The sequence below is a fragment of the Protopterus annectens genome, chromosome 2.part0 (genome assembly GCF_019279795.1).
Source record: "Protopterus annectens isolate FY-2018-M chromosome 2.part0, PAN1.0, whole genome shotgun sequence".
NCBI lineage: Eukaryota > Metazoa > Chordata > Ceratodontiformes > Protopteridae > Protopterus > Protopterus annectens.
The window spans coordinates 16,556,049-16,578,503 of record NC_056728.1 but is presented as its reverse complement, the minus strand read 5'-3'; the positions used below and the strand labels follow the sequence as shown (position 1 = coordinate 16,578,503).

General features: G+C 41.9%; 1 protein-coding gene across 2 annotated transcripts in view; it reads left to right on the top strand.

Moving 5' to 3' along the window:
• LOC122792927 (spectrin beta chain, non-erythrocytic 1-like) overlaps nt 1–22,455 on the top strand; it is a 1,986,067-nt gene that overhangs the window by 1,441,968 nt on the left and 521,644 nt on the right. For both annotated transcript variants that reach the window (XM_044060498.1, XM_044060499.1), the window contains one exon: nt 14,182–14,340. In XM_044060498.1, the coding sequence (XP_043916433.1) occupies nt 14,182–14,340 (159 nt within the window). The remainder of the gene's footprint in view (nt 1–14,181; nt 14,341–22,455) is intronic.

Below are 22,455 nucleotides of genomic sequence, written 5' to 3'. Positions count from 1 at the left end.
TGGCAAGCAGAACAGCTGTACAGAACAGGGAGCTTTCTGTACTACTAATGGACAGTTGCAGCTCCTAAACACTTTATCTGATGCATGATGCCTGCAAATTATCCATGGTATGATCCAATTTTTTATCATTAGGGGTAATATATAATAATTGACCATGAAATTGGTAAAGCCAGTCCATGAACAAATGGGATAGGTTGTTTTTAGCACAAAAAGAGAAATTGTCTAGGGTTAAAATGGCCCTCAAGGGCAGCTAGCCTAGTTCTTGCCCTTGAACCTGTAAACCTATAAAAGCTCACACAGCACAAAGACCAGCTGTGAATATTTTCAGTCCCAGTGCCTAATACCTGTACCCACCCTTCCCTCCAAACTTCCGGCTGGAAGACTTTCCTTCCAAAATCAATGAAAAACCATCACCAGAGACCACTGGGTCCTCAACATGATAAAAATAGAAAGGGGGTATCACATCCAAATCAGAGAACTCCCTCCCTTCTTAGGCATCCCAGGGCATCCCAAGACCACTGAAAGAACAGGGGAGCCTCTTGCCACCTATCCTCAGGGAATTACTTCACCAAAAATCCATTCAGCCTGCTCCTTCAGGTCAAGAGGGAAAAAGGATTCTGCACCTGGAGGCCCATTTTGGTCCTTTCAAAACTAAATACGTTTCTCAGTATCTCAAAGTTCAAAATGCTTTCTTTGGAAAAATTACTTCCCATGATTTTCCAAGATGCCTTCATGGTCACTCTAGATCTAAAAGATGCTTACCTCCATGTCCTCATAGCAGACAGTCACAGAAAATACCTAAGATTTGTTGCAACAGGCTCTTACTTCCAGTTGTATACTTTACCATTTGGGCTCTCCACTGCTGCCAGAATTTTCACAAAATGTTTAGCTCTTCTGATAGCACATTGCAGATCTCTGGGAGTTCATATTTACCCTAATTTGACAACTGTGTCAGTCAGTGAAAATCCAAAACAGAGACCCTGGACACTTTGTAGACTGCTTTTAGAAGGTAGGTATTCCCCTAAATCTTCAAAAATCACAAATTCTTCCTCACACAAGGATTCTGTTTCTGGGAGCCCACATAGATTCAACCCAACAGAAGCTCTTCCTTCCCCAGGACAAGCTATCTTTCCTGACAAACAACCGTGCCAGCCTGTTTCCAAAATAACACATCTCAGCAAGAGAATTTCTGTGTATTCTGAGTTACATGGCATCTTGCATACTCATGATCCCACTTACAAAATTACATATGAGAAAACTTCAGTGGCTTCTAAAAAATGCATGAAAACAGAATTTCCGGGTCTATATCATAAGATCGACATTTGAAAATGTCGAGTCACCTTTCGTTGACACGAAAATGTCGAACTTCAAGTTTGTCGAACTGGCAAATCACTGATTTCATTCCAAGGGAAAGAAATCGGAAGGCCAAGAAACAACACCACATAAAAAATATATATATTTAAGTGGGGGGCTTTGCCCACCACACCCCCCCCACACCCCCCCAACTAAATATTCTAACTCCAAGACCGCACTACAGTCAGGGAAAGGGCAGGTGTAATAGAACAGCCATTTTGGCCATTCGACAAACTTGGAGTTCGACATTTTCATGTCGATTAAAGGTGATACGACATTTTCAAATGTCGCTCTTATGATGTAGACCCGAATATTCAACCCCTGGATGCACTATTGCCTCCCCTTCCTTGCCTGAAGAAGTAGCTATTATGGTGGAAAAATACCATATTGCAGCACCTGGGTCAAGTATATCTTTACTGGGAACAAACAAAACCATCACCACCGACAGTTCAAACATAGCTTGGTGTGTGTGTGTGTGTGGGGGGTCCACTTAGGCTTTGTGAAAGTGCAGGCCATCTTGACACCACAGCAGAGAAAGCTGCATATAAATCAGAAGGGACTACTAGCAGTCTACCTGTCCATATATGTCTTTCAACAGAATTTAAGCCCAGGGACCTTGATGATCTGGACAGACAACACCACAGTGATGTGATAAATAAACAAGCAAGGGGGTAACCTGTCCTAGCCTTTGCAAAACCTCAAAAGGAAGATTTGGATGCTGGCTCAAGAACTAGGTCTAACTCTCATAGCATCTTATGTTCCTGATCAGAATGATATCCTGGCAGATTCCATAAGCAGGTATCTTCTAGACCCCAACAAATGGATGCTGAAGAGAGAGCAGTCTTCCTGGATCTAACTCTACAGTGTGTGTGTGTGTGTGTGGGGGGGTGTTCCCTCATGCCCTCAACAGACCTATTTGCCTCTCACCACGACAAATAAGTACAGAAGTTCTGCTCCAGAACCCAACAAAAAGAGACCTGGAAAATAGATACTTTCTTTTCATATGGACAAAGTTGTTCTTGTATGAATTCCCGCCATTACCTTTCATCCCTGGCTTACTGGTAAAAGTCAGGGTAGACAAGAGCCAGCATAGTCCTAGCAGCCCCCTTCTGTCTGAGGCAACACTGGTTCTCCCTTCTCTTGACCTTCAGTGAGGGGAGAGGCCACAACCTACCACAGGAAATGGAGCTCCTCAGCTAAGCTTAGAGATCTGTCTTGCATCTTTTTCTAGACACACTTAAGTTAACAGCCTTGAGGATTGGGTTTTGACACCAAGGAATGCCTCCAATTCCACAGATGTGCCTTTCTTTCTAAAGGAGGCAAGGAATCCAATACCAGAAAATCATACCTGGCAAAATGGAAGAGATTTTCTATCTGGTGTGTCACAACAAGAACACAAGCCGTTCTCAAGCAGACATCATCTCAGTCTTGTAGTATTTTGTAGGCCTGTTTAGACGGGGACTTTCCTACTGCAGTATTACATACATGTGTCTGCCATCTCAACTTGCCTGAACAGTTCTCCACCTACCTTCTCACACACCCACATGAAGATTTTCCTAAAAGGAGTAATTCACTTGAGAAAACCCAGAAGGACCCCATTTCCTGCTTGGGATCTAAATTATGTGCTAGAGAAACTCGCCTTGCACCCCTTTAAACCTACTGCAACTGCCTTTCTAAAGATGCTGACTTGGAAGAGCACTGTCATATCAGCAAGGAGGGTGTCAGAGCTACAGGCCATCATTTGTAAAGAGCCTTTCTGTCTTTCATATGGATAGAGTAACACATTATAATTTATGCCTAAGATGGTATCATAATTTACCATAAACCAGGCTATCCGCCTGCCAGGCTTCTTCCCAAATCCACAGAACAGGGCAGATAAAGTCCTTCATATCCTGTGGATGTGCCTATGCAGATCAGATACTGTCTGGACAGGACAACCCCCCCCCCCCCCCCAAAGAGCAGAGCAATTACTGGTGGCTTTTGCAGTAGGTAAAGAAGGCAGGCCTGTCCTAAACAAACAAGTTCAAAGTGGATACCAAACTGCATTAAGTTCTGTTACTCCCACCAAGTAATAATTCTACATAGACATATTAAAGCACACTCCACCAGGTGGGGGCAACTACCACTGCTTTCCTCAATGGAGTCACTACCCAGGACATCCTACAGGCATCCACATGGAACTCAGTGCACACCTTTGCAAAATACTATAACTTAGGCAGGGTCTCCGGGGCTTGAGCTGGTTTCACTACTGCCATCCTGCAAAGCCTTATTTCCTAGGGTCATACAGATAACCTACTGCCCACCAGTTGGCTTTGGGAGTCCTTCTAAGAATCAATACTGCAACACTGACTATGAAGAACACAGTATAATTGTGTCCTACTTGGCATAATTTTAGATGTTTGAGTAGATCAGTGTTGCAGCACATACTCCTACCCTCCAACCTCTCTATCTGCCGACCACTTTGCTCCCACTTGATAGGCCTCTTATCTCTGTCATCTCCTCTCTGTCTCCTGTGATCTTCCTCTTTCTCACTCAGATTCAGACAACTGGGGAGGTTGGGCTGTCCTCGGGTATCAGACTGATTGTTCACTGATTACAAAGACCTGAAGATGGCACCATTGAATGCCCTTCCTATACCCTGATGTCCAGATGCAAAGCTGAATCGTGTCCAAATGGGGTGCTAGGCAGGGTAATGGACCAGGGCCCCCCCCACAGCCATTCTTGTGTCCCATTGTCTCTCTCTACCCATTTACCATAAACACTGATTAAAGCTGTAAGCGTGCATACTATTTTCTTCGTCTTTACATTTGAAATTAAGATGAAGATGTGGATTTAAATTTAAAATGTATTTTAGTTTAATTTATTTATCCTTCATTTCCTAGATTGGTTCCACTGTGCTAGTACTCTTTTTTCAGGGGAGATGATTGGTGGTATTTATACTACTAGGAGAAATGTGGCCAGGGCCTCAAGAAGTTCCCCCTACTCTTCAGTAGCTCAGGTGGATGTAATAGATCTCAGAGCACCTACCATTCATGCAGGCAGGTGGGGCCTCAGTTTAACTTATCATCCAGTGGTGACACACTGGATAGTGCAGCATCCCTCTCAGCAATCCATCTACATGGTGAACCAACAGCCTTCTGCACCAAAGGTGAGCACGTTGCCAGTTGTGCTACTAGTACTCCTTACAGTTTTTATAGCACAAACATTAATAGCCATCTGCTAAACAAAATAGCTTCACATTAAAAACAGACTTAGAATAAGCAACAGTAAAATTCTCATGTGATAGATCCAGATGTCTGTCTTTGGACATCTTTTGGCTAGGGAGGATACAAGGATTCTGAAAATTGGGCTGGTCATGGTCTTCTGCATGCCAGAAAGACCTAAGAATCAGTACTGCAACACTGATCTATTTGAACATCTACAGTTTTGGTAAGTGGCACACAACTGCACATTCTATTCTTAAAGTGTCAAAATATCCTTTGCAAAACGGCTGTCATAGACCCCTCTAATTTTTAACCTTTTGTGAACATTTTTTATGAAGGTGATATGTTGTTCCTTTGATAGTGTCAAATTAGCATCAAGGCTTTCAGTATATTTGAACAGGTTGAGGTCTTGACCTTATTGCCACTTAAAACTCCTCTTATTGGATTTTGATGAATAAGTGAGCGTACAGTTCTGTCTTCTGGAGATTCTGTCACCAACGCTTATATCAGAATGCACGTCCATTCTCTTCATTTTTACAGCTGTTTTGTACTACATATGTTTGTTTGGTTGTTTGTTTATTTTATTATTTATTTTCTACATTAGATTTCCTGAACTGCTGCAGTGTCACAGTTATATTCTAACACACATGCTAGGTCTGCCATTTTCAAGAATTCTTCTTCAAGTGCTTTTCACTAGTGCACTTAGGGTTAGTTCCGTCTTCCACCAGAGATGGTTTATGTGGTGGCAGATTCTTTTAGCCTTCTCCCCTATATATGAGAGAAGGCCATAAGCAACTCAGTGGGTCCTGTCCTCCAGTTTCAGGCCTGCTGGTTGAACCTGGAACATTGGCATGCTTTAGTTTACTGTTTTGCCAGACCACTAGTGAACAGTGCATTACCTCATGAATTTACAGTCCAATAGGATACTGTAATTTACAAGTTGAAGTGCTCTCAGAGTCAGTACTGTCTTTAGTTTTTAAAGTGGTTACAGCTTATGAGGCAAAATGTTTTAGTACATCAGTGTTGCCCCTTTTGAAGTTATTGTGAAACATCTGAATAGTGGGCCATGTTTAGATTACCTGTAGCTGTCTTACTTTTTGAAACTGCATAATCCACTGACTTAATGTTAGTGATCTCCTAGGCTACCTAGCTGGCCCAGAAGCAGGGTGTCTACCTGTGTTGCTGATAACCCAGGATCACTTAAAACCTGAGAAGCTGGAGGGCCAAACTTTTGGGAGGGTTGGCTTGAGAAGCTGATAGCCTGCACACCTGTATGGGGGGAGGGGGGAGGTTATGGGGCTTTTCTGCAACTGTACCACTGTCTAGTGAAGACTGAGGCGTGGTACTTTGTTCAACAAATACATGTGCTTAAGAAGGATGGACAGCTACATTAGCTTGTCATGTGTGCATAATGTTATTTTCATAATGCACACCCCACCCTACCCCTTTGGGAAATACAGTAGAGCATACATAAATACACTCTGCAGTGATGGATGACATGGCACTGGTAAACCTCAATGTCCTCTTTGTCTCCCCTGAAAGATGGTATGGTCAGCTGCCAAACTGGTGCCCCACTCTGGGGGAAGATGGTTTGGTCTGATGAGAGACAGACAGAGAGAGAGAGAGAGTAATCTAGGCTTAACTTTCATTGGAGCTGCTAATGCTTTTTACACATACTGGGACACTCAATGATAATGGTGTTTCTCAAAAATGGCCAGTTCTAATTAGGCTCTGAGACTACATCCCTGAACCAACACACATGGAAATCCCAGTACACTGGCACTCTACACAAGCATTTAACACATGCACATTCACTGTAGTACACAAGCATTTAACACATGCACATCCACTGCAGTACACAAGCATTTAACACGTGCGCATCCACTGCAGTACACAAACATTTAACACATGCACATCACAAACATTTAACACATGCACATCCACTGCAGTACACAAGCATTTAACACATGCACATCCACTGCAGCACAAGCATTTAACACATGCACATCCATTGCAGTACACTAACAGACACATTAGTGCACTCACACAGCATATGTTTTTCACTGAGAGCAGAGCTCCACATACCTTCTTGTGGGATGTCCTTCAAGAATGCAACTGCAGTCCTTACATATGGGTTGTCCTGCCTCAGGCAGCCCTCGTTCGGCCGGATTCCAAAGTCTGGGTCCGGCGTCGGCTGATGTCGCCTCCTCCCCAACGTCAGAGCGGCTGGGGTATAAAAGCATCAGCTGGCGCCATCTTCCTCAGTCTTTCTTGCAGCGCGGTGCCCGAAGCAGAAGCAGTTTGCAAGTGCCGGTCGGTCAGCTCCTGTGTTTTACGTATCCGAAGTCATCAAAAAGCTAAGTACCCCATTGGGGAACCTTTTCTTGCCTCAGCCGATGTCAGAAAAAACTGAAAAAGTTAATAACTGTTTGTCTTGTGGTAAACAAATAACTCATAAGGACTTCCATTCTTACTGCCTTCCCTGCCTTGGCCCAGACCACGACGTCTCGGCCTGTGCCGCCTGAGCTTGCTTCAATAAGCGCACTCTCAGGCGCCGGGCAGAGTTTGCTGAAGGCATTTTTGGCGATAAATACTCTTATAACATGCCGTAGGAACAACCGACACCACATATTTCCAAAAAACTGAAAGACCGGGACCGACATTCTCGGCCCGCGACTTCCACCGACACCACGCCAAAAACTACCGTGAGTGCATCGGTCTCTTCTGAGGCGGTTGTTCCTCTGCTCCGGACTGACACCACTTTACCGATCACTCCGGCCCCGGAGCCTGCGCCGGTGCCGGTTGTTGATTTTCCCCCAGAAACTGAAGCCCAGGATTTGCCTGAGACCATACCTGTGGACAAGGTGACTCCAGCACGTGGGGCAGCTAGGCCTCCTATGTCTGTGTCTATCAAGGCCTACACACGTGCTAAGGCTGCCAGCCAGGCTAAGTCTCACCCTCCTAAAGTTTTGCCTCAGCCCACTTCTGATAAACAAATTATGACTTTAGCTGCAGATTTAATTTCCTTAATCAGAGGCTCCCAGGCCCATCCTGACAGAGGTTCTCAGCCACCTTCTGACAAAAGGCCCAGGGTTGAACATACAGACACCCTTTCTTCAGATGAAGCCTCTGGTGACTCTGATCACTCAGATACCCAGGAAGAGTCCTTCCAGGTCTACGAGGGTTCTGATGCGGAGGAATCTATTCCTTCTGCCTCTTCTCCTGAGGATATTTCTTTTGGGGAAATTCTCCACTCCATGAGAGAGCATTTTCAGTGGCAAGGTCAGGAATTCTCCGACTCCAGGAAGTGGCTGCGTACCTTCCTTAAGCTTCCCCAACACAGGCCTTTAGCTATCCCTCCAGTGTTAGATGTACTGGATGATGTGTACTCAGATTCGAGTGCTTCTCCTGATTCTCTTCCCCCTGCTCCTGTCAAGCCGGACAGATACTACAGGGTTCCTGAAACTCACAAACATTTATTTAAGGCCCATTCTGTTGATCTAGAAACAATTTCCCAGGGGCCCAAAGGGGTGGCCACATCCACGGCCAAAAATCCTTTGCCCTCAGATAGGGAAGCTAGGTCCCTGGAGAGGTGGGGGAAAAAGTTTATACCTCATCCACTCTTGCCATGAGAGCCCTTAATTGCCTTTTTCATATGTTTCAGTATCAGGATTTCTTGATGGATGATTTGCAGAAAAGGTTAACCTCTCCTGAGCCTTTAGACAGAAAGGCCTTGCAGGATTTGGTCCATAACACTCAGGAGGTTAGCAGTCATTTTCTTCAGTGTGGTTATGATGCATTGGAAGCTTCATGTAGGGCAGCTATGACAGGGGCAGTCATTTGTAGACATGCATGGTTGAAAGAACAGGCATTGCCAGATCATGTTAAAGTAAAGCTTCTAGATGCACCTCTGGAAAAACAAAAGCTATTTGGTGCTAATGCTCAGGATGTGTTGAAATCAATTGAGGAAAAGGCTAAATAAGTGCAAACAGTCAAGGATTTCCTCCAGGTTCAGCCACCAAGGTTCAGCAGGAATTGGCCTTCTAAGAATTGGTCCTTTCCAGACAATGACAAGTTTCAAAGGGGAAAAAACAGGTGTACCCGAGGAAGAGGGCAATACAGAGGCTCCTACAGAGGACGCCAATGGCAACCGACTAATCAGAGAGGTGGCACAGGGACATACCCTGCTCCACAGGGACAATCACAATGACTTGACTTTGACACCGCCGACCGAGGCTCAAAGAGAAGCACCTTTAGGCGGAAAATTATCCTTATTTTCAAAAAATTGGCACATTTTAACAAAGGACAAATGGATTCTGGACATAATAGACCAAGGCTACAGGTTCCACTTCCATACTTTACCAACAAGACAAGGCATGCCAAACCTGCCACAAAATCAAAGGGCAGAGACATTCAAACAAGTTTCAAAGCTGATAAAAATCAAAGCAATAGAAAAGGTTCCTCCTCAGGAACAAGGCCAGGGATTTTACTCAAGGCTGTTCCTTGTTCCAAGAAAAGAAAAGCAATGGAGACCTATACTGGACTTGTCCACTCTAAACACTTTTCTCATTGTACCAAAATTCAAAATGCTGACGCTACAGCAACTCCTTCCCATGCTGGGCAAGGGGTCTTGGCTGGTTACTCTGGACCTCAAAGAGGCATACCTGCATGTCCCAAACAGACACAGTTGCAGAAGATACCTCAGATTTCTTGCTGGGTCAGAGCATTATCAATTCTCAGCATTGCCTTTTGGCTTATCTACTGCACCCAGAGTATTCACGAAATTCCTGGCATCAGTAATTGCACACTGCAGACTCCAGGGGATACAAATATACTCTTACCTGGACAACTGCCTTATACAAGCGGACAGCAAGCAAGCCTTGACAAAAAACTTGAATTATGTCATTTACTTACTACTGGCTTTGGGATACACAGTCAACTTACAAAAATCAAGACTACTGCCATCCCAACAAATAATTTTTCTAGGAGCCAAACTAGACACAGAATCACAAATGGCTTACCTCACAGAAGAGAAGCAAGAACAATTGCCACATTACTTCAAAAGCCTAGCAAAGCTCACCCAGATGACTGCAAGGAAAATCCTGCAGGCCCTGGGTTTCATGGCATCTTGCATTCTACTGATTCCACTGGCAAGACTACACATGAGAAAACTGCAATGGTACCTAAAAGGTTTATGGTCTCAACACAGCCACAACTTAGAAGCAATTATCCCACTCATTCCATGTCTACAAAGGGAATTTTTGTAGTGGGCCCAAGCAAGCCAGTCAAACAAAGGTATGCCTTTCAACAAACCTCAAACAAGCCAAACCATTACAACGGACGCCTCAGACCATGGATGGGGGACGCACATGGAGGGCAGATGAATTCAAGGGCAATGGACCCCCCAGGAAGTACATCTACACATCAATCAAAAAGAGATGTTAGCAGTAATTCATGCAATTGAGGCCTTCGGAAAATATCTTCAACAAGGCCATCTGCTAATAAAGACAGACAACACCACTGTTATGTGGTACATAAACAAGCAGGGAGGTACTCATTCTTACCCCCTTTGCAGACTAACAATGACTCTTTGGGAAAAGTCCCTGGAATTGAACATACAGCTGCAATCCCAGTTTGTTCCGGGCAGGGATAACGTTCTGGCAGACAGTCTAAGCAGAAACATCCTGGACCCGCACGAATGGAGGTTGCCTCCAGACATTTTTGCTCAAATAACCCATGCATGGGGGAGGCCGGACATAGATCTCTTTACCTCCCACCTCAATCATCATCTGAAAAAGTTCTGCTCGAGGACACAGCATCCACAAGCCTGGAGAATAGATGCTCTCTCATTCAGCTGGAATTCTCTAGCAATCTATGCATTCCCACCTCTACCATTAATGACCAAGGTGTTACTGAAGATCAAAGCAGAGCAACCGAAAGGCATCTTAATAGCTCCAGATTGGCCAAGACAGCACTGGTACCCATTACTAAGGAGCATAACTTGCACCAACCCATGGCCCCTGCCTCAGTGGCCTCTACTCTTGACTCAGCACAATTACAGGACGGTTCATCCCAACCTGCAAACTCTGCAGCTGACAGCCTGGAGGGTTCCATGATTTCTACCCATAGCTCTCTTTCCAAGGAAGTTCAACAAATATTATTGGAAGCACGCAGACCTTCCACCAGAAAGACTTATTCAGCCAAATGGAAGAGATTCAACATCTGGAATACCAACAAAGGGACAGGATGCATCAGTACTGAGCATCCCACAGATATTGGAATACTTGGCAGAAATGCTGCATAATGGACTTTCCTATTCTTCCATAAAAATACACGCTTCAGCAATTTCAGCATCATACAACACTGATCCTCCTGTGTTTTCACATCCTTTACTAAGACAATTTCTAAGAGGGATAAAGAATATTAAGCCTCCCAGAAAACCACCAGTGCCTACATGGGACCTCAACTTCGTGTTGGAAAAATTAACTCTTCCTCCTTTTGAACCAGCAGCATCTTCAGAATTGCAATTTCTTTCCTGGAAAACAGTTTTCCTGTTGGCAATCACCTCAGCAAGGAGAGTTTCGGAGATACAGGCCCTCATGGCGGTACCTGGATTTCTCATTTTCCATCAAGACAGGGTTTCTTTAAGAACCAATCCTTCTTTTATGCCAAAAGTGATATCCAGGGTGTCTCTAAATCAAGCAATTCACCTTCCCACCTTTTTCCCCAATCCTCAAAATAAAGGGGAAAAGCTGCTGCGCACTTTGGACATACACAGACAACTGCGCTACTAATTGGACAGAACAAAGGACAACAGGAAGTCTGACCAAGTATTTGTAGAATATGCTCCGGGAGTGCAAGGAAAGGCAATTTCCAAACAAACAATTTCAAAATGGATTGGACATTGCATCAGATTCTGTTATTTTTTCCATGGAAAGGGTGTGCCAGCCAATATCAGGCCACACTCCACCAGAGCTACAGCCACCTCCACAGCCTTCCTAAGAGGGGTGGCTACAAAGGACATTCTAGAAGCGGCTACATGGAGCTCCGTGCATACATTTTCCAAGCACTACCACCTGCCTTTATATTCCAGATCCCGAGCAGGCTTTGCTTCGGCAGTCCTGCAGGGCATTCTAGCTACACCATCCTTATCTTAGAGCCTACCACCCCCAGCTTGGCTATGGTATTCAACCCATATCTAAGGACTGCAGTTGCATTCTTGAAGGACATAGTACAGTTTTGTACCTACCATAAGTGTAGATGTCCGATAGATATGCAACTGCAGTCAGGTTTTCCCTCCCTCCTACCCCTCTGTGTATTGGGTCCACTTCCCTCCTTTTATACTTAGCTGGGGATATCTGTTATGGTGTATCTGTTTATTGCTATTGTGTTTGTCTGGAATTTTCATCCAGTTCTAAATTTAGCCTTCCTTGGAGGGCACCTGGCATCTGGGGCAAGAAACGCTGAGGAAGATGGCGCCAGCTGATGCTTTTATACCCCAGCCGCTCTGACATCGGGGAGTAGGCAACATCAGCCGACGCTGGACCCAGACTTTGGAATCTGGCCGACCGAGGGCTGCCTGAGGCAGGACAACCCATATGTAAGGACTGCAGTTGCATATCTATCGGACATCTACATTTATGGTAGGTACAAAACTGTACTTTACATCCCATAAAGCGTTGGTTAACTTTTTTAAACTCCAAAGCTGACACTCATTTGAAGAAAGATAGTGATGATTCATGGACTGTCAATTATCTTAGTAAGCAATACATGCTTTCCTACATTGACTCAGCATTCCTGTGATCTTGCAGAACTGTTGTGTGTGCTACAGTCGTTCTAACCAAACTGGGCCAGAAAAACATGGTTCTTGCACAGAAGCAACGTGTACAGGAACATGTCACAAACCCAGGATGGGCCATTTTAATAAGTTTTTATCCACTCAGTCAGGCATATAATTGAAACCAAATCAGTTACAGTGAATTGACTGAAACATTCCAAAGAAAATAACATGGTTATGTAAGAATTTAAAAGTTGTAGAGACAAAGAGATTTCAGTCAAGAGTTCCCTCTTTTATTCTACATTCCCCTTTCTGCAGCATTTATTTGTTGACATATCCGCCTTGCTGATACTTTATTGTTGTCTTGACAAGAGGGCAATCACTCTATGGAGCAGCCCTGTTTTCTGCCTTGAGAGAATATGCTAGCTTCTCTTCTGATAACCTATTGATGCTCTGTTTTCAGCAGGTGTGACTCCACCCATTCCAGCACCTTAGGGAGATAAGTAGTGCTCTTAAGTGCCAGTGCTATAACAAGGTGTATGTAGATTGGTGGTGGTGCTGCGGTAGCGTTGTCGCCTCACAGTAAGACGCTGTCTGGTTCGATTTCTAGCTGGAGCATCTTCTGCGTGGAGACATGCGTGAATGGGCATACCTTCGTTGAAGGCTGTGCATCAGGGCTGGTAACTCGGCACATAAAAATCAACTACCAATCATTAGCGGACTGGAGTTCCGCTGTGGCGACCCCTAACCGGGAAAAGCCGAAAGACACAACAAAATGTAGAATGATCCTTCTCCCTTCAAGAATCAAGCCTAGGGACCTTCTATACAGAGGGGCTTTGTTGAGGTTGTGTAACTGATACATCAGTGGTCAACTTCTAGTTTTCTAAACTTGTGACATCACCTGTGATGGCAGTACTAAGATGACTTTTATTTATGTATTTATTACACTTTTTAACAGGTTAAATGGATTGGTCTGAAGACATTTTTCAGCCATGACCTTGCCCACAGGCAAAGGCGAATGCAGCAAAACAGCTAATAATGATTCACACACAACTGCAAGAGAGAGAAAAGCAGCATTAAACAACATTAAAGCAATATTAATTCAACACTGAAAAAGCAAAACGCGCAGTAAATTAGTCACAAAAGCATCAATATAGAGTATATAATAAACAAGCATAGCGTATAATAGTAAACACATGATAGCAAGTGGGCAGAGAAATACTTACATTTTATTTATATTTACACAGATGCACTGATGCTGGTACTTAAAAACAACTATAAGACCTTTGAAGGTGATCTGCTGAGGAGTCACCCATCCTTAAAGTAATGGCTGCCTGGGATTTCTCTAAAGATCTGTTGTTGGAGTGGGGGTTTTTTGCAACTACTGTTTCTGCTATTCCACCTTCAAATAATATTAACTTGTTTCTTTGCAAACAGTACACTGGGACTCTGTCCAGATGGTGCCCTGTGCTCTATGAACACTGTCTAAGACAGGATCTAAGTTGTACCCTAATTTGTCATGTGACTAGCTCTTCTGGTGAGAGCCCGTTGCTACATACATAGCTTTCTTTCCATCCTTCTTTCATGTAGTTTTACTTTTATTTTTTTCTTCATTCTGCCTTTTTTCTGATTTTCCAGATTTCCAGGAAGGGGAAAACATGCTGTAAAAACTAAGTGTAACTGCATTACAGAAAGGATCAAGTGCTACTGACATCATGATGGGCAACCCCTTCCATATACTGATGTGCATTCAAAACTGTGTTTTAAAGAATTGCTAACAACACTTGATCATTTTTATTGCATTTTCAAGTAACTCTTACATTGTGCTTTTGTACATCATTGCACCAGGGATGGGAGCGGCTGGAAAAAGCAGAACATGAAAGAGAATTGGCATTGCGTACTGAGCTGATCCGTCAGGAGAAGTTAGAGCAGCTGGCTGCAAGATTTGATCGGAAGGCTGCCATGAGGGAGACATGGCTCAGTGAAAATCAGCGTTTGGTGTCTCAGGTATATTTTTTTGTTGATGTTAAAAGCTGTATTTTCTGCTTCTGTACTATGATTTGAGAATGACAGCAGCAGTTAGATGATCATTTGTTATTACAACAAAAAGTGCAGGATGTTCTGTTGTCTTGTCCTTTCTAGCTCAGAACAAGTGTTTTTGCATTACAGGAATACTGTAAATCCTGATTGAAAGACTTTGGCAAAAGCATTGAGTCTCTTGCTGTATGAGATGGCTATGAAAAAACACAAATTGCCTTTTCCTGGCCTATCTTTTGAATAGATGGCTTTGATCTTCATTATCTGCGTTAGGCATGGTTAAACTTACCTCCTGAGTACTTTCATCAAAAAACAAAAGCAATCACATTCTTCCAAGATCTGCATGTTCACCCTGCATTCTGCCTGAAACAGGTTAATGAAGGAGTGTTTAAAAAGTGCTTAAAATATTGAGTAGAGGGGCTTTCCCCTCAGAAAAATGGATTTTTTGTTAGAATATCAACAATGCTGCTTTGTAAAGTAAATTGCCCAAACCATAAAGCTTGCTGTTAACCAAAGTGGGGCTGTTGATGTTCATAGTATGGTTCACTGTTGCAGTTGTCTTCACATTTGGGACTTCTGTTGCAGAAAGTCAGTGTCTGGCTAATAAGTGCATGCACACATTGTACAAAACGTTTTCCCCAATGAGATACTTACCTGCCCAGTCTAAAAGCCAAGATGAACTGACAGACTGATAAAGTTCTGAGCTTTAAGCATCAATATTTTTATGACCTGAGACAATTAAGAACCAAGGATGGCATGGAAGGATGGCCCTGTTATACCATAAATTTGCTGACATCAAGGTGGGAGGATATCTTCCTTGCCTGGTGGGGGAAAGGCTGCTGAGATCTGGAAGTCAGTCCAGATATCGGTCCTTCTGTCTCAGAAATCCCAAATATGAAGACTACCACAAAATGACCATACCTAAACATGTACAACTGTGGTAAGTCTGCAACACAACTTGCTGTAAGACTTGTGCCTTATGAAAAGCTAGTTTAGTGATGGTGGTTTGTAACAGAGAGATGAGTACAGACTCATACCCTTATTCTCCCCTGGAGGGAGGTTTTGGACAGGCAAGCTCTAGCCACCACAAGGGGCTTAGATAGCTATAAATTTACACAGACTGCAGAGAGGAAAATTCTGAGCATATCAGAACAATCCTGTCTTGGTTTCTGATTTGTTGTGGAGTTGACTGATAAGAGAAGTTTTATTTATTTTTACTGTTAAAAGGAGGTGCAACTGCAAGCTATAGTGAGCAGAAGCTACTGCACGCCTTTGCGTACGATGTAAAGAAATTACAACTTCTGTCTGGCTGGTAGAACTTGTATGGTCAGAACAACTTTATTGTATTTTATTATTTAGTTGTATATTGCTGGTATAATTTTTGCCATAGAAGTTGATTTAAGTTCCTTTGCTAGTTTGTGTAATTTTTTTCCTTTGCAATATTTTATTCAATTAAAGCTGAATATGGATTCCTTAAATGAGTATGCAATTAACAATTTGCTAATACACAAGTATCTTGTACAGGGTAATAAATGCTATGCATATTTAAAGGTAACAGCTGATAACACTGGTGATCTTTGTTCCTAATGTCAAAAGTTGGATGATTTGCTTACCATTGTTAGAAGCAAATCTCAACTTAATGATGATGATTGCACATGTGCAGTTGGCATGGCTTGCAGAACTGTTGTATCATATATTAATGACTGGACTGATGAACTAAATAATCTTAGGCATAGAACAAACAGAACAGATTTAGGAAATGATGCATCTATTTTCTGCAAAGAACATTCAACTCCTATGAAAGATGATGAGGCCCCTGAGAACTATGGAGTTGTGGATGCAAGTACTCAGCAATCTGAGAATCTGGTTTGTTTAGAAGGAAACAAAAAAAGAAAGAAAGGAAGAAGTTCTCAACAAATAACAAGGAAGAAAAGAAACTGACTAATGACTGTAAAGGAAAGAGAATACGTAGTAAAAAGGATTCTGATTTGTTATGTAACACACTGGTGACAGGGAATGAAGATATCTGTCTATCAGAAAACCCTCAGTCTACAGAAAAACCTTTCCAATGGAAAAGGTAGAAAAAAGAGGCAAGGGGCAGGTGAAAATGAAGAAATCAAAACTGAACGTGGAAGGATTGAAGAACATTACTGTAAGAAAAAAGAAGAGAAAGACAGATGTTGACTACATGGCTCAAGCCGTGGATTTACAGTGCCAGCTGGATGAGAATTTAATACGCAGTGAAAACAGTGGAATTAATAAGACTAATAGTGATGAAGATCTATCCTTTGTAACAATTGATAGAGCTGAAATGACTGTATTAGAAGCTGAAGATTCTTCAGAGATGGTCAGCAAAGATATTCTTGTAATTGGAGATTCAGTTATTAGAGGAACTGATACTTATATTTGCAGAGATGATAATGAACATCGAGTAGTGTTATGCTTGCCAGGAGCAAAAATAGAAGATGCGAAACAAGCCTTGGAACGCCTTAATGTAAGGAAATATGGATCTGTTTTTATTCATGTTGGTAAAAATGATGTCACCAACAAAGATTCTCTAACTGTTAGCTGACAGACTTCCTAGAAAGTACAGCTTGTACTGGTGTTAGGACATATTTTTCACAAATCACCTATAGAAAGGATAGTCAGGTCACTGTGAATGAAAAGATTTTTTGGATAAACATTAGAAAATTTGCTACATTCCCACAAGATTGATGTTGTTATAGTTTATGAAACATGGTTGAAGAACAATGGCTGGAAACCAGTTCTGTCAGAGTATAAATGTTTGTACTGTAACAGACATTCTAACAAAAAGTCAGGTGGTGGTGTTATGATAGGCATTAAAGATAGCCATGAGACTTGTGATTATTACATGTTCAATGATAATACCAATACTATAGACTGTGTAACTGTGACAATAAAGACAACCCTCGAACATATAACAATTGTTGGAGTGTACAGACCACCAAAGTCAAGTGCAGATGACCTAGAGAAATTCATACATTTCTTACATGAAACACAGGAGGGAAGAATAATATTAGCTGGGGACTTAAATTTACCAGAAACAGACTGGAATAATATTGATTCAACAACGTTAGTAAAGAAATTATTCACAGAGTATATTCAGGAACAACAAATGCTTCAGACTGTAAAAAAAAACTACCGGGGGACAGAATATACTAGATATTGTTTGTGTTCCTAAAGAAATTACTGTAACTTCAAGTCAAGTTTTACCACCACTGATGTAAAGCGATCATGGGGTCATAAAGGTTAATTTGTTGCTAGGTAATTCGGCCAAACTGAAATCTAAACCAATGCACAGAAGGTTAATTACAGATTATAGGGATGCAAAAAGTTGCTATATAAAACTAACTGGAGTGAGGTGTTCAGTGGAAAAACTGCAGATGGAATGTGGAAAGTTTTGAAAGAGAAATTGTTTGAGTGCGAAAAGTAAAAAAAATGTTTAATATCGGGATCTAGGCACGTAACATCAGGGGGTGTATATTTCCATAAGAACAAGATACCCGATTAAGGTGAGAGACAAAAAATATAAGAAATGGAAGAGAGGTCGAACTACAACTTTGAAAACTGAAATAAACGAGCTGGACAGACAGATTAAGCATAGTGTTAGACAAGATCAAGAAAAAATTGAAGAAAATTTATATAAAGATATTGAGCATAATAGGAAACCTTTAACCTTTTTATAGATACATAAGATGTGGAAGGAGTAAAGATACACAAATTGATAAACTGTGTGCAGATTCTAAAATTTATTCTCAGACACAACAGATTATAGATATATTTACAAAATCTTATGCAAAACAGTTTGACTCCACAAAAGGGGTGGTAAGTTGTCCTAGTGACATCCAGGTAACCCCAGATACTGGAATCAAATTAGATTATATTGAAAAAGAACTGTGCAAACTGGATCCAAACAAAGGGCAGGGAGGAGACGGAATAAGTAACAATGATTTGAGAACACTTAAGCAAGAACTTACACTGCCATTACATCTATTATTCACTAGGTCATATAAATATGGGGAGATTCCTCAAGATTGGAGACATGCACTTATTAATCCTGTCTTTAAGGGAAAGGGGAGTAGGACAAACCCAGAATCATATAGACCCTTAAGTCTACTTTCATGTTGTGGAACAATAATGGAGAAGGTAATACTGGATAAGTTATTGTCAGAACTGGATAGGTTGGGACTTGAAACCATATATCAGCATGCATATGTTGAAAATAGATCTATTACCACCTGTGACATGATGTTCTATAACAATATAATAACAGCTATGAATGAAAAAAAGTGCTGTGCTGTGATTTATATAGATTTAACTTCAGCATTTGACAGGGTCATGCACAAAACACTGATCAATAAATTAGTACAACTAGGTATTGATGTACTGTTGATAAGATGGATAGCTGAATGGCTTACAAATAGGGCAAGGCAAGTATCATACAACAACTGGACAGGTGAAATCCTAGGTTACAGTCAAGGTGTCCCACGGGGCTCTGTACTAGGCTTTTACTTGTTTAGATTGTATCTTTCAGACCTTACTTTTTCATCTGAGGTGTTCTACAGTCTGTATGCTGATGACCTGAAATTGGGTAAACTGATTACAAGTGTTACAGATAGGGCATGTCTGCAAAATAATTTGACTAAATTGACCGTTTGGGCACAGGAGAATAATATGTTGATAAATACATCAAAAACTAAGCATATGAGATTTGGGAGACATAAACTGAAAGGTGAATATTTAATATAGCACACAGTTATTGAAACTGTAGACTCATTTAAGGACCTGGGAATATGGGTAGATTCAGTTATGAGTTTTTCTAATCATGTCAACCAATTGGCTAATGATAGTTATAGAACTATAAGTTGTATAAAACAATTTATAAAGTCTAGGAAATCAAACATAATGAAGTCATTGTTTGTTAGTTACATTAGACCCAAACTTGAGTATGGAATAACAATATGGAAACCCTATAGGAAAACAAGCATGAATAAATTGGAAAGAGTACAGCAGAAATATACTAAGGGCATCCATGGATGTGAAAATCTAAGTTATTATGAAAGACTAAAATATCTGAACTTGTACAGTGTCTCTTATAGATGTTTAAGAGGAGCTCTTATTCAGGTATATAAGGCATTTAGCGACAACTACTTCTGGGAATGTTTGGGGTTATCAAAAAGTACTAGAAAATCATCAAATAACCTATGTGGAAGATTCTATAGGAATGAGAAGTGTACTAATTGGTTCTCTGACAGAGTAGCTGATGCTTGGAACAGACTACCAAATTACATTAAATCAAGTACTAGTTTAGATATTTTTAAGAACAGCCTGGACATTTATTATGGGAACAAGTGTTTTGGCATATTGACAAGCTAGAAGGGCTTTAATGCCTGTGCTTGAAACATTTGTATGTATGTAATGATAAACTGCTGTACTAAGGCAAAGGTTACCACACAACAGTCCTATTTCTGGATTTAAAGGCTTACTCATGGTGGATCATAATGTTCTCCTTGTTGAGTTGCTGGGAATGGTATTCATTCCTTCCCTGCTTCTCTGAGTACTCGGTAAATAGGGCTGATATGGTTAGGTGTCACACAGAAAAGTCTGTCTTCTCCATTACTCTGGGGTACTGTAGGGTTGTGTCCTGGATCCTTTCTTTTCACCATGTATGTGAACAAAGATGGTTAAATTGAGAAGGACCCTGCTGCTTTTGTAGAACTGTTTCACTCAGAGTAACTTGCTTCCATACAAGACAGCCTGCAGATTGTGTTATTCCCCCAGAATTAGTTTGATTCCCATTGCACTGTTTAATTTTAAAATACATTGCTTTGCTCAGAAATGCTTTGGTATGCACTGTTTGCACAGTGACCACCTGGTCATATCTAAATACCTTTGCAAAGCACTACAAACTGGACATCACATCCAGGGCACAAGCATTGTGTGGGGCTACTGAGGTCAAAAGTTTATTTTACTTGCTGGGACCACCAATGTATACAGCTGGGGATCCTGCCTTTTTGCTGTCAAAGATACACCACTTTTTAACATGTACAGAGTTTGTATTTACCATAATAGTAAACCTGTAAGAAGTATGTCCATCTTCAGTAACATTATTCACCCAACCTTTTATCTGTCAAAGCCTGAGATGACCAGGTAGTCTCCAGCTCCCTTCTCACAGCAGTACAAGAGCAGCTGTCTAGAAGCTACCTTATACCTCTTCTTCTCGCTACTAGAGAGTTACCTGCACCCTATTACCTCAGGATATCAAAGGTCCATGTGGCAAGAATTAATTGAAATGATGGGAGCCGTGCAACTTGGAGAGACCTCAAGAGTTCCAGGTGTGATATATGTAAAGCCTCTGGCGTATAGTGTAGCTGCTACCAAAGGTGAAACACACTTCTTGCAAATCTAGTGTTATGGTAACAAAGTACATTTAATTTTTTGAAACGTAATATTGTCTGTAAATAGACTATTTCAAACCAGAGAATCTTCCAGATGATTGGAGATATCTGAACTTTCAAGTCGAGAAAAAAGAAGTTAATTGGTGCTGCAGTTTCTCTCCCCAAACCTTCATCATTATCTGCAAATTTACTAAGGTGCGTGTATTTTATGTGGAGTTTCACACTGTCAGGGTGCAAAAAAATGCATTTTTTAAAGGAGAAGTAGATCTTGTTTGAACTTTGATGACCAGCCTCAGTCTGGAAGCTCTCTTCTTTTGCTAGAATGGAAAGGTTAAAAAGCCTTCCAGCATTACATGCCACAGAACTTAGTTGCAACACTATATTTTGTGATGTATCTGCAAAAGGAAACGAGCAAGAATCTGTACAAGAGGTTGCCATATTGCATTTATTCACAGAATTACCACTATTATGATGATGCATTTTGACTTGGTAATGTATAGTTGAAAAATTATAAATCATTATGTGATTGTTTGTGCCTCTGACGTAACTGAAAATAAGAGTTTAGAAGGTACAGCAGTTTTATCTGCTAGACTAGTGGAGTCAAGTTAGTTCTCACAGGGTAGCAATCTCTAAAAATAGCTGCAAGGTAAAGCAATTAGTTCCTAATTTTCAGCAGGAGACATGTCAGTGCAAGATGACAATATAAAAACAGTTAAATTATCCACCAAATTGAGTGGCACCATGGTGCACTGGTTAGTATGGTTTCTTCAAAGCACTTGGTTCTTTGCTTCATTTCCTGTCTGGGTTGCCTTCTGTGCATGGTCTGCATTTCAGCCCTGTGTCAGTGTGAGTTTTTTTGAGACCCTCTATTTTCTGCAATATCTCAAAGAAGTGCCAATGTGTAAAATGGTGATTATCTGTATTACCCATAGGTGTGTTTGCATCCTGTGGTGGACTGGCATCCCTTATAAGATTGATGCCCTTCAAGAATGCAACTGCAGTCATAACATATGGGTTGTCCTGCCTCAGGCAGCCCTCGGTCGGCCGGATTCCAAAGTCTGGGTCCGACATCGGCTGATGTCGCATTTCTCTCCGACGTCAGAGCTGCTGGAGTACATAAGCATCAGCCGACGCCATCTTCTTCAGTCTTTCTTGCCGCACGGTGCCCGAAGCAGAAGCAGTTCGCAAGTGCCGGTCGGTCAGCTCCTGTATTCTTCGAATCAAAGTCATCAAAAAAGCTAAGTACCCCATTGGGGACCTTTTCTTGCCTCAGCCGATGTCAGAAATTACTGAAAAAGTAAATAATTGTTTGTCTTGTGGTAAACAAATACCTCATAAGGATTTCCACTCTTACTGCCTTCCTTGCCTTGGCCCAGACCACCACGTCTCACCTGTGCCGCCTGTGCTCGCTTCAATAAGCGCACTCTCAGGCGCCGGGCGGAGTTCGCTAAAGACTTTTTCGGCGAAAAATTTGATTATACAATGCCGTCGGAACTACGGACATCGCAGACTCCTAAGAAACGAAAAGACCGGGACCAACATCCTCGGCCCGCGTCTTCCACCGACACCACGCCAAAACCAACCGCGAGTGCCCCGGTTCCCTCTGAGGCGGTTATTTCACCGCTCCGAACCGAAGACACCGCATTACCGATGCCTCCGATACCGG